The sequence below is a fragment of the Rhinopithecus roxellana genome, chromosome 16 (assembly GCF_007565055.1).
Source record: "Rhinopithecus roxellana isolate Shanxi Qingling chromosome 16, ASM756505v1, whole genome shotgun sequence".
Lineage (NCBI taxonomy): Eukaryota > Metazoa > Chordata > Mammalia > Primates > Cercopithecidae > Rhinopithecus > Rhinopithecus roxellana.
In genome coordinates, this window is record NC_044564.1 from 111,865,388 (window position 1) to 111,882,894 (window position 17,507).

Here is a 17,507-nt window from a genome sequence, read left to right on the forward strand (position 1 = left end):
AATAACTAAGATCAGAGCAGAACTGAAGGAGATAGAGACACAAAAAACCCTCCAAAAAATCAATGAATCCAGGAGTTGGTTTTTTGAAAAGATCAACAAAATTGACAGACCGCTAGCAAGACTAATAAAGAAGAAAAGAGAGAGGAATCAAATAGACGCAATAAAAAATGATAAAGGGGATATCACCACCGACCCCACAGAAATACAAACAACCATCAGAGAATACTATAAACGTCTTTACGCAAATCAACTAGAAAATCTAGAAGAAATGGATAATTTCCTGGACACTTACACTCTCCCAAGACTAAACCAGGAAGAAGTGGAATCCCTGAATAGACCAATAGCAGGCTCTGAAATTGAGGCAACAATTAATAGCCTACCCACCAAAAAAAGTCCAGGACCAGATGGATTCACAGCTGAATTCTACCAGAGGTACAAGGAGGAGCTGGTACCATTCCTTCTGAAACTATTCCAATCAATAGAAAAAGAGGGAATCCTCCCTAACTCATTTTATGAGGGCAACATCATCCTGATACCAAAGCCTGGCAGAGACACAACAAAAAGAGAGAATTTTAGACCAATATCCCTGATGAACATCGATGCAAAAATTCTCAATAAAATACTGGCAAACCGGATTCAGCAGCACATCAAAAAGCTTATCCACCATGATCAAGTGGGCTTCATCCCTGGGATGCAAGGCTGGTTCAACATTCGCAAATCAATAAACGTAATCCAGCATATAAACAGAACCAAAGACAAGAACCACATGATTATCTCAATAGATGCAGAAAAGGCTTTTGACAAAATTCAACAGCCCTTCATCCTAAAAACGCTCAATAAATTCGGTATTGATGGAACGTACCTCAAAATAATAAGAGCTATTTATGACAAACCCACAGCTAATATCATTCTGAATGGGCAAAAACTGGAAAAATTCCCTTTGAAAACTGGCACAAGACAGGGATGCCCTCTCTCACCACTCCTATTCAACATAGTCTTGGAAGTTCTGGCTAGGGCAATCAGGCAAGAGAAAGAAATCAAGGGTATTCAGTTAGGAAAAGAAGAAGTCAAATTGTCCCTGTTTGCAGATGACATGATTGTATATTTAGAAAACCCCATTGTCTCAGCCCAAAATCTCCTTAAGCTGATAAGCAACTTCAGCAACGTCTCAGGATACAAAATTAATGTGCAAAAATCACAAGCATTCTTATACACCAGTAACAGACAAGCAGAGAGCCAAATCAGGAATGAACTTCCATTCACAATTGCTTCAAAGAGAATAAAATACCTAGGAATCCAGCTTACAAGGGATGTAAAGGACCTCTTCAAGGAGAACTACAAACCACTGCTCAGTGAAATAAAAGAGGACACTAACAAATGGAAGAACATACCATGCTCATGGATAGGAAGAATCAATATCGTGAAAATGGCCATACTGCCCAAGGTAATTTATAGATTCAATGCCATCCCCATCAAGCTACCAATGACTTTCTTCACAGAATTGGAAAAAACGGCTTTAAAGTTCATATGGAACCAAAAAAGAGCCCGCCTTGCCAAGACAATCCTAAGTCAAAAGGACAAAGCTGGAGGTGTCACGCTACCTGACTTCAAACTATACTACAAGGCTACAGTAACCAAAACAGCATGGTACTGTTACCAAAACAGAGATCTAGACCAATGGAACAGAACAGAGTCCTCAGAAATAATACCACACATCTACAACCATCTGATCTTTGACAAACCTGAGAGAAACAAGAAATGGGGAAAGGATTCCCTATTTAATAAATGGTGCTGGGAAAATTGGCTAGCCATAAGTAGAAAGCTGAAACTGGATCCTTTCCTTACCCCTTATACGAAGATTAATACAAGATGGATTAGAGACTTAAATGTTAGACCTAATACCATAAAAACCCTAGAAGAAAATCTAGGTAGTACCATTCAGGACATAGGCATGGGCAAGGACTTCATGTCTAAAACACCAAAAGCAACGGCAGCAAAAGCCATAATTGACAAATGGGATCTCATTAAACTAAAGAGCTTTTGCACAGCAAAAGAAACTACCATCAGAGTGAACAGGCAACCTACAGAATGGGAGAAAATTTTTGCAACTTACTCATCTGACAAAGGGCTAATATCCAGAATCTACAAAGAACTCAAACAAATATACAAGAAAAAAAACAAACAACCCCATCAAAAAGTGGGCAAAGGATATGAACAGACATTTCTCAAAAGAAGACATTCATACAGCCAACAGACACATGAAAAAATGCTCATCGTCACTCGCCATCAGAGAAATGCAAATCAAAACCACAATGAGATACCATCTCACACCAGTTAAAATGGCAATCATTAAGAAGTCAGGAAACAACAGTTGTTGGAGAGGATGTGGAGAAATAGGAACACTTTTACACTGTTGGTGGGATTGTAAACTAGTTCAACCATTATGGAAAACAGTATGGCAATTCCTCATGGATCTAGAACTAGATGTACCATATGACCCAGCCATCCCACTACTGGGTATATACCCAAAGGATTATAAATTAGTCTACTACAAAGACACATGCACACGTATGTTTATTGCGGCACTATTCACAATAGCAAAGACTTGGAATCAACCCAAATGTCCATCTGTGACAGACTGGATTAAGAAAATGTGGCACATATACACCATGGAATACTATGCAGCCATAAAAAAGGATGAGTTTGCATCCTTTGTAGGGACATGGATGCAGCTGGAAACCATCATTCTTAGCAAACTATCACAAGAAGAGAAAACCAAACACCGCATGTTCTCACTCATAGGTGGGAACTGAACAATGAGATCACTTGGACTCGGGAAGGGGAACATCACACACTGGGGCCTATCATGGGGAGGGGGGAGGAGGGAGGGATTGCACTGGGGAGTTATACATGATATAAATGATGAATCGATTGGTGCTGACGAGTTGATGGGTGCAGCACACCAACATGGCATAAGTATACATATGTAACAAACCTGCACGTTATGCACATGTACCCTAGAACTTAAAGTATAATAAAAAAAAAATTGTATTATTCATATATAGTGGTACAAGAAGCATAAATGAAATTCCAGGAGCTTAAGCGGAATTTCGAAAAGGACTCCTTCTGTCTACCACTATTTCTAGAAAAGCTTTTACCATATGTCTTAAGTGCAAGAGAAGGACAACACTTCCTTTTTGGTTCTAGATCGACATATATTGAAAAGTTGTACCTATGTGTAATTAGAGGTTGTGCATATTTTTATAAAAAGGTAAAGTACTTCTGACTTGGAGTTGTTATTATTATTATTATCATTATTATTATTATTATTTTGAGACAGAGTCTTGCTCTGTCGCCCAGGCTGGAGTGCAGTGGTGCTATCTCGACTCACTGCAGCCTCCACCTCCCGGGTTCAAGCAATTCTTATGCCTCAGCCTCCTGAGTAGCTGGAACCACAGTCACACGCCACCATGCCTAGCTATTTTTTTTTATTTTTAGTAGAGACAGGGTTTCACTATGTTGGCCATGCTGGTCTCAAACTCCTGATCTCAAGTGATCCACCCACCTCAGCCTCCCAAAGCACTGGGATTACAGGCGTGAGTCACCATGCCCTGCCCTTATTTTTGACATTCCTTTAATAAAAGCAAAAACTGGATAACATTATGCAGCAAATATATTTTCAGAATCTGTCTTCTCAAACATTTAAAATAGGATTATGTCAATAATACATTGTAACCTTAGAGAAAATGTTAACGAAATGTTAACTAAAGACTATTCTGGGAGAAAATATTTTTATCTATCATAAGGTCAAGGAATGACAATGGAAAACCTGAATAAAATCTGTCGGTCTTCTAACTGTAAAAATTTAATGCTCATAGCCTATTTTCTTTCATAAAACAGAGCACTATAGCAATGACATGTATCAAATGTCAACTAGAATTTTGAGGGCTTATGAAGACAATACCTTTTATGACAATATGGATATCACATGTCCTGTTATTGCCCGAGGGGTCAGTGGCTGTATACTGTACTATAGTCTCCCCTTGAGGGAAAAGGTCTCCTTGTGTATGACTTCTGGTAATGACCAATTCAGCCCCTGGAAAGGAAAGAAGGCAGTCAATTTTTTGGGTTGTATCCACATTATTTTACTTTTTTTTTTTTTTGAAACAGTCTTACTCTGTTGTCCAGGTTGGAGTGCAATTGCATGACCTCAGCTTACTGCAACCTCCACCTCCCGGGCTCATGCGATTCTCCTGCCTCAGTCTCCCAAGTAGCTGGGATTATAGGCACTCGCCACCACACCCAACTAATTTTTGTATTTTTAGTAGAGATGGGGTTTCACCATGTTGGCCAGGTTGGTCCTGAACTCCTGACCTCAGGTTATCTGCCCACCTTGGCTTCCCAAAGTCCTGGGATTACAGATGTGAGTCACCGTGCCCAGCCTGTAGTCACTTTATTAGTCTCTTATTTGATTTGAAGTTTCATGTCCTACTTATGCAAATCAGTTGGGCATTCCGTGTTGCTTTGCCCACTAGCAGAAAATAAGAGATTTAATATTTATACAGTAACATAGAAATAGTAGATTCAACAACCCCATTAAATTAAGGCTTTCTTTGATAAACAACTGATTTTCTCAAAGTCCTTTGAGATGTCCTACAAAGCAACTAGGCAATAGGTAAGTCTGCTACAACATTGGGATTTTAATTAAGAAATTACTTAATTTGCATTTTTTGTTGTTTTCTGGGTTTTACTGAAACCCTTAAAATAAACTTCAGTTATATTTGCTTAGTTTTTTTTCTACTTTCTTATGATCTTTTATAATTTTATTTGTCAAGTATTTAAGAACTGAGTCTGAATATATAGATCTGCAGTAGAGATGCTGATAAAATGCATGGTTTCTGCCTCTAGAACAACATAAGCTTGGAGACTCAAGAAATTCATTAGAACCCTGCTAGGTACAACACCTAGTGCAGGTTCAACAAATGCCCATGGAATACTGAATTAGGAAAACCCTCATGGATAGGTAAGTTTAATAACGTTAACTTATAATTATCCTAGCATTAAAACATGTTAACTTATATAATTATTGATTCTCCTTAGACAGTTTTTGTTTGCTTTTTCTCTTTTATCCTATTAAAAAGCTTTTTAAAATAAAAAAGAATTCAGTGCTACTATGCTGACGACAAAGTACTTGTCACCTCACCTGAGTTGTCTGAGAATTGAGGCTCATCCCAGCTTGCAGCATACACCTTCTCTGAGACCTGGATGGGAGGTGGAGATCTGCACCAGTCTATGACAGGTGGTTCTACATCTAAAGAACGTGAAATCAAAGAAGTTACAACTGATATTCATAAATGATGAGGAGGTTTTCAAAACAGAACTGAAGTCAGCTTGTGCTGGCAGACAGCCTTGAGCTTGTAAGAAACAAGGCTGACCCTGTGGCTCCTTTGATATCTTTTCCCTGATCCCCAGCATCAAAGGAAAGAGCTGCTTTTGCTATACTGCCCCCTATCTGTTGAAGAAAAAAATGTCACCTTCCTAAAATCACCTTGGGCACAAGTGTGTGAAAGGTAATTCCTGACGTCGTGGGCATTTAAATTGTGGGTTCTGTCCACGGTCATTGAGCTGACCCAACTGGAAGGGAAGAGAACCATTCCAGACAAGCTGAAGGAGTGAAATGACCACACCTGTCATTCCCATGATGTTCCTCTTATCTGAAGGGTCAAGATAAGGGCTAATAGATGGCTAAATGGAAGGACCATGGGCCAGAGATCCTAGTCATGTTGCAAAATAAGCATGATGTCAGTGTGGGTGGGCTACTGCTGGGAGGCCAGGAGATTATTTCCAGAGGTGGAACATTGGAGCTAAAGATTTCTAAGGTTGGCAAATTCTAGGTGAAGACAAAGAACAAAGTGGGAACCTGGAAGTGGGGAAAGAAGACAGAGGATGAAAACCATGGTAGAAGTTAAAGCACTGGGAGTCTGTGTTGCTGAGCACTGGAACCCAGGCTGAAGGGTGGATATGGGGTGGGGTGAGTGAGCCAGGTTTCAAAGCCATGATTGAATGTGGTGGAGTTTTTAGGATGTCAATAAAGAACAATAAAGTGGGTGTATAATCTAGGCAAGACCATTGAGGACATAGGCATGGGCAAAGATTTTATGACAAAAACATCAAAACCAATTGCAACAAAAGCAAAAATTGACAAATGGGATCTAATTAAACCAAAGAGCTTTTGCACAGCAAAATAAACTATTATCAGACTGAATAGACAACCTACAGAATGAGAGAACATTTTTGCAATCTATCCATCTGATGAATATCTAACATCCAGAATCTATAAGGAACTTAACATTTACAAGAGAAAAACAACCCCCATTAAAAAGTGGGCAAAGGGCATGAACAGATACTTTTTAAAAAAAGACATTTATGCAGCCAACAAACATATGAAAAAAAGTTCAACATCACCGATCATTAGAGAAATGCAAATCAAAACCACATTGAGATACCATCTCACGTCAGTTGGAATGGCAATTATTAAAAAGTCAAGAAACAACAGATGCTAACAAGGCTGTGGAGAAATAAGAACATTTGTACACTGTTGGTAGGAATGTAAATTAGTTCAACCATTGTGGATGACAGTGTGGTGACTCCTCAAAGACCTAGAACAAGAAATACCATTTGAACCAGCAATCCCATTACTGGGTATATACCCAAATGAATATAAATCATTCTATTACAAAAATACATGCATGCGTATGTTCATTGCAGCACTACTCACAATAGCAAAGACATGGAATCAACCCAAATGCCCCCCAATGATAAACTGGATAAAGAAATTGTGGTACATACACACCATGGAATACTATGCAGTCATAAAAAGGAACAAGATCAAGTCCTTTGCAGGGACATGGATGGAGTTGGAAGCCATTATCCTCAGCAAACTAATGCAGGAAGAAAACCAAACACCGTATGTTCTCACTTATAAGTGGGAGTTCAACAATGAGAACACTTGGACAGAGGGAGGGGAACAACACACACTGGGGCCTTTCAGGGGTTGGGGGAGAAGGGGAGCATCAGGATAAACAGCTAATGCATGCAGGGCTCAATACCTAGGTGATGGGTTGATAGGTGCAGCAAACCAACATGGCACACATTTACCTATGTAACAAACTTGCACATCCTGCACTTGTATCCTGACTTAAAATTAAATTAAATTAAAAAGGAGGGTGTATAGGAAATAATTTTAATTTAATTATGCATTTTATACATCTGAAATGTTCTTATTACATGCCTTTGAGGTTTGAGGGAGATAGCAAAAACATTATTTTTCTAATTTTGTAGGTGAGGAATGTTAGACAAGGCAAACTTAAGAAATTTGCTTGAGGTCAGTAAGCTATTAAATTGTAGCCACAAGCATTAAGACCAAGTATTCCTATCCAAGATACATGTAAATACATACTCTGAAATTAACTGAACTGCACCTGTGAGAATATATGGATCCCCATTTTAAGCTAAGTCTTGTGAACATATGTTCAATTTTTGTCTTTTTCTCATGTTTGTTATTTCATTAGTGCAGACCTTAGGTTTATTACTTTACTACACTGTACACTCTGTAGACCAGTGATGCAGTCCCTTTTGTTCATGTTCAGATCTCCACTAGATAGCACAGCATCTCTTCTATAACAGGTGCTCAAAACAAGTTGCTGAAAAAAGGATAAAGCAATGCTCATAGCAGGTCAGTGTACTTTGAGAATGCTGAATCAAGTCAATTCATAGCTAAATTTACAAATCCGGTAGTATTTACTATTTTGCCAAAAGAAATGACAATTGAATATTCAAAGATTTTCTGAGCATATCTGATTTTATTCAGATGTTTTAAAGTTAAATCACAGGTGCAAGAGGGCAGTAAGCCTCAGTCAATCACTTTCAAAAGAATTGGAGGTGCCAGCAGATGTACTGTCTCCAAAGGAGGGGGACAGCCCACTTCAAAGCAAGTGAGACAGCACTCTGTGGCAGCCAAGGAGAAGCATTCCTGGCTTGCGTCTCATTTATCAGGGTGACACCAACACCCTGAAGAAAATAAGAAAAATGTAAGCTTTGGTGTATTTTCTTTCTCTCTCTGTCTCTCCGTCCCTTTCTATCTGTTTCTGTCTCTCTCTCTCTCTCTCTCTCTCCCCCCCCATATCCCTCTCTGCTTCTGCTTCCATCTTCCCCTGCTTCATCTTCCTTCTCCTTCTTTCTCTTTCTCTCTCTGTTGTTGTTGTTGTGTGTTTTTTTTTTTTTTTTTTTTAGATAGAGTCTCTCTCTGTCCCCCAGGCTGGAGAGCACTGGAGTGATCTTGGCTTACTGCAACCTCCGTCTCCTGGATTCAAGCAATTCTCTTGTTTCATTCTCCCAAATAGCTGAGAATACAGTCATGTGCCACCACACCCAACTAATTTTTGTACTTTTAGTAGAGAGAGGGTTTCAACATGTTGGCCAGGTTGGTCTCGAATTCCTGACCTCAGGTGATTCATCTGCCTCGGCCTCCCAATGTGCTGTGATTACAGGTGTGAGCCACCATGCCTGGACCTTCTCTCTCTTTCTTTCTCTTTCTCTCTCTCTCTCTCTCTCTCTCTCTCTCTTTTTGAGACGGAGTTTTGCTCTTGTTGCCCAGGCTGGAGTGCAATGGCGCGATCTTGGCTCACTGCAACCTCCGCCTCCTAGGTTTAAGCAATTCTCCTGCCTCAGTCTCCCAAGTAGATGGGATTACAGTCATGTGCCACCACACCTGGCTAATTTTGTATTTTTAGTAGAGATGGGGTCTCTCCACATTGGTCAGGCTGGTCTGGAACTCCCCACCTCAGGTGATCCGCCTGCCTCGGCCTCCCAAAGTGCTGGTATTACAGGGTGAGCCACCACGCCCAGCCCTTTCTCTTTTATAATTTGGGAATTCAGTTAAAGTCTAGTAGTCACTCAAGTACACATTTCACATTTCACTATGCTGACTCTTCATTATGAAAAATTAAAACTTGGCAAAGTCTTGAGCCACATTTCCAAGTCTAAAATCACTGTGTCAGATTTTTGAGAATCCAACATGTTTTTCATGCAAATGGAAATGCTCATGTTTAAAACAACATTGAAAAAGGAATTTTTAGAAACTAAGCCTTGTGAAATAGTCAGATTTTTACTGGATTTCTTTCATCTACTTTTACCAAAACCTGTAATATATAGGGTAAGGAACCAGTTTAATATATATTAGTTATTTCAATAAGTTATGTAACATTTTTAAAATAAAATGAATTTAACATAATGAATTTTAAAATAAACATAAGAAAAATAGACCTGAGATAAATATTGCAAAATGTCGGTATGTTGTCATCTAGCTTTCACACAGAGCTTAAAGTATGGCAGGCACTAGATCAAGTGGTTTATATATTATCACAAATTAAAAATCTCACAATGAGGTAATACATTCGTTAATTTTATTTTTGGATAAAGAAATTGAGGTATGGAGCAGCAACCGGTGCCCTTGACTTTAAGTGGTGCAGATGAACATGAACCTAAGCAGCTTGGGTTCAGAGTCCATGCTCTTGCCCACTACAGATTGCTACATAGCCTACCTCTCCATGTATTTTGTTCTGGTAATGCGCAGAAGACCAATTGAGAGATGATACAGTAAACCAGGCTCAAAAGATTTAAAAGGACTGATCCGCCATGGTGGCTCTGAGGATGGAGAGAATGGGACAAATTTCAGAGATATCAAGTAAGTGAAACCAATAGCACCTGATACTGTCTTGGATATTGGTAAGAGGTCAAGGAGTCAAGCATGACTTCCAATGTTTTTGCTTGGTAGCTAGGTGGTTGGCTGTGTCCTTTTCTGAGCTAGGAAATAATTTGGGTGAGTTTGAAATGCCTGTGAGGCATTAATATGGGGGAAAGTCCATGAGGCTTTCAGAGTCCATTTTGGATTCCAGAAAAGAGATTTGAACTGGAAATAGGAATATGGGAGTTGTCAGTGAACAAAATCACTCAGGAAAACTACAAAGAGAGAAAGAGAAGGCCAGGGCTGAAACCCTAGAGATGATCAACATTTGAGAATTAGCCGGAGGAAGAGAAACCCACAAAAGAGATAAAGAAGGTTAGGTAAAAATAATGGAAGAAAAAAAAAAAAAAAAAGACGGGAAAGACTAACATCAAAGAAGCTAAGGGAAGGAAAAAGTTTTGATAAGAAGTGTGTGGTTAATAATGTACAATGTAGCTGAGTGTAGTGGCTCACACCTATAATACCAGCATTTTGGGAGGCCAAGGTGAGAGGATCACTTGAGGCCAGGTGTTTGAGACCAGCCTGGGAACACAGTGAGACCTCGTCTCTACAAAAATATAAAAAATAAAAAAATTAGCTGGGTGTGCTGGCACATGCCTGTAGTCCCAGCTATTTGGGAGGCTAAGGCAGGAGGATTGCTTGAGCCTAGGAGTTTGAGGCTGCAGTGAGCTATGATTATGGCACAGCACTCACTCCAGCCTGGAGGACAGAGTGAGACCCTGTCTCTGAAAAAATTAAATAAATGTAAAATATGAGGAAAGATTATGTAAAATGAGGACCAAAAAGTACAGAGTAACACTAGAGATCACTGGTGACTTTGATGACAGTGGTTTACATGATTGAAGGGGACAGAAGCCAGACTTGGGTGACTCAGAATAAATGGCAATTAAACAGAAAGACATGGCAAGCATTGGGAACTTTCATGTGGGTTCATATGGGAAGAAATCAAAAATAAGTGGTGATAGTTAAAGGGTATGTAGGTTTCAAACAGGGAGTGCTTTGAGCAAGTTTCAATGCCAGTTGGAAGAATCAGTGACAAGGGAGTTGTTGATCATAAAGGAGAAGTGGTCTCTGGGGTTCTGGATTGCTTTCACAAAACTGCCCAATGATTCGGTCTGTTCTCATGCTGCTAACAAAGACATACCTGAGACTGGGTAATTTATCAAGGAAAGAGGTTTAACAGACTCACAGTTCCACATGGCGGGGGAGGCCTCACAATCATGGCAGAAAGCAAAGAAGGAGCAAAGCCACGTCTTGCACGGTGGCAGGCAAGAGAGCATGTGCAGGGGAACTCCCCTTTATAAAACCGTCAGATCTTGTGACAGTTATTCACTATCATGAGGACAGCATGGGAAAGACCCACTTCTATGATTCAATTACCTCCCATTGGGTCCTTCCCATGGCACATGGGAATTATGGGAGACACAATTCAAGATGACACTTGGATGGGGAAACAACCAAACTATATCACTTACCAATAACCTTGATATGGAAAATGCAGCTGGCTTGGTTGCCGGATAGGTCAGTTGCTGTGTATACGATAGCAACATCTCCAATTGGGAAAAGGTAAGGTGGGGTGAAAGCTGGATGAACGTGGATTGACACCTTTTGGAGATACATAAATATTTTGAAAGTTAACGTCAAAAGTGTGTTTATTGTTTTTTGATTTATATATTATTAGTAATGTTAACAATGATACAATATTTCACATAGAGGAAAGGAAAAAGGCACAGTTTTCTGGCATATTTCTTTCCAGATTATCCTATTTACATGATTTATAGAATTGGCACACAACAAAATGTTGCTCCTTGTTTTTTAAATGTCTTTTATGTTTTAAAACGTCTTTTACATTCTTATGCAGTCTTTACAACTTGAGATGACTCTTAAATATTTCCATAATGTTCTGTAGAATAAATATATGATAACTTAAGAAAAATCTGTTGAAGGACATTAGTTTGACCCAAACATTTCCATTGTAAACAGTTTTGAACAGTTAATTTAAAAATATTTTTCTTCTTCTTTTCTTTATTGATGCATAATAGATATACATAGTTTCAGGGTACATGTGATAATTTCACACATTCATATAATTTATGAAGATCAATCACTATACTTCAGATATCCATCACCTTAAATATTTATCTTTTCTTTATGCTGGAATCATTAAAATTCTTCCCTTCTAGTTATTTTGGAATATACAATCGATTATTGCAAACTATAGTCAACCTACTGATCTAAGTAAGACGAGGTCTTACGACTTCTATCAAAACGTATATTCGTACCCATTAATTCACTTCTCTTGTCTCTCCCTCCCCCACCTTTCTTGGCCTCTAATAACCACCAGTCTACTCTCTATCTTCATGAGATACACTTTTTTTTTGTTCTTACCTGAGATATTTGTCTTTCTGTGTTTGGCTTATTTTGCTTATTTATTATTTCCTTATAATAGAGTTCCATGAACAGAATTATTAAACCCAAATGTTAACATTTTATTAGTAGATAATATAAAATTTATTTCCAAATGAATGGTAACAATTCATATTCCCACTGTCAACCAGTGTCAAAGTTTCCCATATTTTCTGATCTATATTAAATATTATCAATTTTTGGTTAAGTCAAAAATTTGGCACCAGGTCATTGCTTTAATGAGCTGTTTCTTAATGCTATATGCTAAGATTATATTCTCAAGTTTGCATGTATTATATTTTTTACTTCCTGAATTGTATGTTTATTCTTTTCATCCATTGAAAAATTGATAAATTTCTTCTTCACTGCAGTTTTGAAAATATTTCAAATAAGATTAGAAAGCTATTTATGAAATGATTTGATAAGCATCCAAATATATTTGATGGTAGCTTTTTAAATGATTTAAAGTATAATTTGGAAATATATTTTCTGTGTGGTATGATTTGAGAGTATAACTTTATATCTTAAAAATCACTCACTGTATTTTTAAATTATCACCCTTTATGATATTTTAAAATCCATCTTTATGGAATAGTACCACATCATTCTGTTTATTTTTATTTTATTAAATATTTTGATTTCTGATGGATCTAGTTGTTTCTTATTATTCTTTTTGATACTTTAGGTATTCTTCTACTTTCCATTGCAGAATCACTTTTCATGCTCAAAAATATGCTGAATGCCTTTGAAATATATTTATTCTAGAAATATTTTGCTTTTTAATTATTTTCTTTCAGAAAAGCTAGAACAAAACATTTTGTTTTTTAATCTACAAATATGGCATGTATTTCCATTTGATTTCATTATTTCACCTGCCAATGTTTTATATTTTCCTTTAGGGTGCCATTCACCCTTCTTTTTAAATAGAAACCTAAATATTTTATATTTTATCTTGGATTGTAAGTAGAATCCCTTTTTAAATTACTTAAGTAATCTATTACTATATATAGCATTACATAGTTTATAGAATGGGGTGTGTGTGTGTGTGTGTGTGTGTGTGAATTTATCTGTATCTTAGTAGTTAAATAGTTATTTTGCTCCAGGAAATTAAATCAGGGATGCAAACAGTAAGTTTAAAAGTCTCATTCAGGACACAGAGGAAAACTTAGAGTACAAATCATGGAATAGATAATAGACATACAGAACAGAAATTAGAGATATAACTTATGAATCATCAGTGTTCCTTAAGAAAACAGAATGAATGGAATAGGAAAAATGTTCTAAGATATAGAAGAAAACTTGATTTGAAGAAAGCTATGACTCTGTACATAAAAAGGACTCTCAATGTACCAAAGTTGATAAACAACAAGCATCACTTAAACAAATCCCAGATAACTTGATATACAATTAAAAATTCCCACAGCATTCAAGGAGATCTTCAAAAAAAAGATAATAATCAGCCTATATTACCTTTCTCTTAGTCATTAAATGCTCATCTGGAAATAAAAGATGTTCTTGTACATGCAAAGGCTTAGTAAATATACCACCTGTTTATACTTTTTCTGAAAGAATGGATTTTGAACCTACCTGAACCTACCAAATGAGGTGAATCACAACAAATCCCTCATAAGAGAGAAAAGTCATGGTGTGAAGAACTGACAGCAAACACCAAAACTATGTAAACACATACTCAGTATGAAAAATTGTGGTTGTCAGGGTTCATGTGTTATCAAAGGTTATGACTTTTTGAAGGGAATATGCATAATGTAAAAAACTATATTAATTAATCTATAATAAATTAGAATAAGAATCCCAGATTATATCAACAAACTACAAGCTGCTGAAAAGTTAAACTGATAATTTGCTCATTTTACTTGAGTGAAATGCAATAGATACTCTTATACTTTTGCCACAGATAATTGGGTAATGAAAGGCTTATGCACGTTTTTAAAACTTTATTTAAAAAGACTATATTGCCTCCACATATAATTGCAGCTACAGTCCTAAAGCTGAAGAGTATAAAAGGTAAGTAATCACATATTCTAAAGAGAGCTCCTAAGAATGGAAAAATCGCCAGGAGGCTGACACAGCAGTGGCTGGACTGGTCCTGTGCCCCTTGCACTTACCACCAGCCCACATTAGAAGATACATATATTATAGAATACACACACACACACACACACACACACACGTATATATGAAATAGGAGAATTCACTTGGGTAGAGTGTTGGGACATTTCCCCTATCTTCTCCATGGGGGAAGGAATGGGGAGGAATACTGCCTTAAACCAAGTGGCTGGGCTTCAGACAACCATTCATAGAACATTGGCAGGGGACAGGGGGTGCCTACAGAAAACGGAGACCAGCATCCCAGTCCCAGGCTGGATGCTTGCTGAGCAGTAGAAACCCATAGATTCACTCCAATGTGAGGAGTGCTGGATGAGACCGACACCCATGCCTTGGAGTTTAGGGGCATATATGAATGTTGACAGGTGTCTGCATCTCTCCTGGTGAATGCTGAAGTCAGGAGGCTTATTTGAGCAATATGGACAGACTGGGAGGAAGGCTGTTCTGAACATGGGTCAGCCTGCACTCCCAGTTGTTGGCATGGTGAAGACACATAGGCTGAAAGGGGAGATGGCAGTGCTTGAGTCGTTCTGCCCTGCACCCTGCTCTAGGGGTTTTGAGAGGTTGTGGGATGTACGACAGGGCCTGGAGCTAAGGGGAAGGGCAGAAGGGGTCCTGCCAGAATGCACCTTCATGGCAGGTAACTGTAAGGGGTTGGGGAGGGGGTGGTGCTCCTACAGGGCCTCCTGCCAAATCTGCACATGGACTACATGAGAGAGACAATGGTTTTCTTTTTTTCTTTTTCTTTTTCTTCTCACAGTGCATCAGCAATACAGAGAGGGCCACACAGCCTTAAACAAATGAAAGACTTTTGAAGCTTTCCTCAAAAATACTCCTTTCCCAGCTGTGTTCATTTCCTATTGTTTCCATAGCAAATTCCTAAAAATTTGGCAGCTTAAAACAACAGAAATGGGCTAGGCACGGTGGCTCACACCTGTAATCCCAGCACTTTGGGAGGCCGAGGCAGGAGGATCACTAGATCAGGAGTTCAAGACCAGTCTGGCCAACATGGCGGAAACCCGTCTCTATTAAAAATACAAAAAATAGCCAGGTGTGGTGGCGCTTGCCTGTAATCCCGGCTACTTGGGAGGCTGAGGTAGGAGAATCACTTGAACCTGGGAGGTGGAGGCTGCAGTGAGCCGAGATCATGCCACTGCACTCGAGCCTGGAGACAGAGTAAGACTCTGTCTCAAACAAACAAACAAAAAGCAAAAAACAAACAAACACAACAAAAAATGTATTATCTTGTGGTCTTATAGGTTGGAGACACTAATGGATCTTACAGGGTTGAAATGAAAGTGTTAGTAGGGCTGAGTTCCTTTCTGGAGTCTCTGAGGGAGAATCTGTTTCCTTGCCTCTTCTAGCTTTCAGAGGCTGCCTGCATGGTCCTCCTCCTCTAGCTTCAAAGCCACTGATGGCAGATTGAGTCCTTCTCACTGCACATCTCTCGAATTCTTCTTCTGTTATAGCATCGCTCTGTAACCACAGCTGGGAAAGGTACTTCTCTTTTAAGGACTCATGTGATTAAGTTGGATTCACCTGGATAATCCACGTTCATCCTCCCATCTCACAGTCCTTACTTTTATCACATCTACAAAGTTCCTTTGCTATGTAAGGAAACACATTCATGGGTTCTAGGGATTATGACAAGGATATCTTTGAGGTAGCCATTTTTCTGTTTATCCCACCAGCCCTGACCCTAGAGAGGCCAGAAACAGAGATGGGGAGGCATAGAAGGAGGAAAAGAATATCCATGGCTCCTCTGTTCTCAAGTCAGTCAGGCCACCTCTGAGCTGCAAGAGGAAAAAGCTTTGAAGTGGATACATGATTCAAGTTTTTATTTAGACAGCAAGACTCTTCTTTCTAATCCTTGAAAGTGGTTTTTAATTATGGAGAGAACTATTGGTATACCCTAGAGTAACCAAAGCTTGTGACTGTAGAAAAATAGTTATTTTTCCACTGGTGACTGTTCTAGTTCAGACTATTCAAAATCAGTTACACAATTATAGTTTTGATTGCACTGTACATATAATTTAGCATCCTACTTTTCTACCAAGAAATTTCTCTTTTTGGAAATTTTCCGAGGGAATAATCAGAGACAAAAGACAAAGACTTAGTACAAGGATGTTCATGACAGCATCATAAGTTCATTCTTTTTATTCTTTCTTACCCTGCTTTGAGTTCATGTTCTATTATTACAATAAATGTAGTGGGGCTTTTTTCCCAATTGTCTAAACTGCCTTGTTTCTCTGTCTTTTTTTCTTTCAAAACTCTACGTTATAAAGAAACCCAATTATTTACTTTCTTCATGCCTGTGTTGGAGAGTCACATCAATTTCAGAGAAATTCACACAATAGTGCAGACTAATCTCTGTAAGTTTATGATCACAAAACTCAAATGGACCCTCAATAGTAGCCAAATAATCCTAGTGTATTTCTCTGGTTTGCTCACTCTCCTCCTCAGAATGAGTTTTTAAAAACTTCTCAGTTCTCCTAAAACTTCAAAACTCTCTCACTTACTCCCTTTAGTTAAGCTTCAGGTCTGACCACTTTCTGAAGAGAAGCCATTCACAATGAATTGCCCCCTCTTTTCCTTGTATATTCAACTTCTTCATCTCAATTGGTTCTCTTTCTTTCTATTTTTATTCTTTTAAGCACATTCAAGTTCTTCCCCCATGTGGTAGGCTGAATAACAGCCCCCTCAAAGATCATCCATGTTCTAATCCCTGGAACCTGTGAATACGTTACCTTCCATGGAAAAAGGGACTTAGCAGACACGACTAAATTAAGAATCTTAAAATTAAGAGATTCTCCTGAATTTTCCAGATGGGCTCAATGTAGTCTCAAGGGTCCTTATAAGGGGAAGGCAGGAGGGTCAGGGTGAAAAGAAGAAGATGTGGTGGAAATATCACACAAGAGAGACTGCTCAACACACAAATCCCCTAAAGTACATTCAGCCCTAGAAATCACATTTGCTCTTTTCAAATCAGATTTAAAAGCTACCTTGATTGTAAGTATATTAAACACAATGATCAGAACAGTTATTTTTCCCATGTTGCGCTCTACATTCCCTGGCACCAATCTATCCTGATTGGTACAACTTATATATATTTACAGATAAGTGTAGAAATAACATAATATTTAAGTGCATCTTAATGTATGTGAATACT

General features: G+C 38.4%; 1 protein-coding gene across 1 annotated transcript in view; it reads right to left on the minus strand.

Moving 5' to 3' along the window:
- Positions 1-17,507, minus strand: part of SVEP1 (sushi, von Willebrand factor type A, EGF and pentraxin domain containing 1) — a 260,322-nt gene that overhangs the window by 140,833 nt on the left and 101,982 nt on the right. The window contains exons 9-11 of the mRNA XM_010365569.2: positions 11,281-11,410; positions 5,204-5,311; positions 3,965-4,096 (exon numbers count right to left, since the gene is read on the minus strand). Coding sequence (XP_010363871.2) covers positions 3,965-4,096; positions 5,204-5,311; positions 11,281-11,410 — 370 coding nt within the window. The remainder of the gene's footprint in view (positions 1-3,964; positions 4,097-5,203; positions 5,312-11,280; positions 11,411-17,507) is intronic.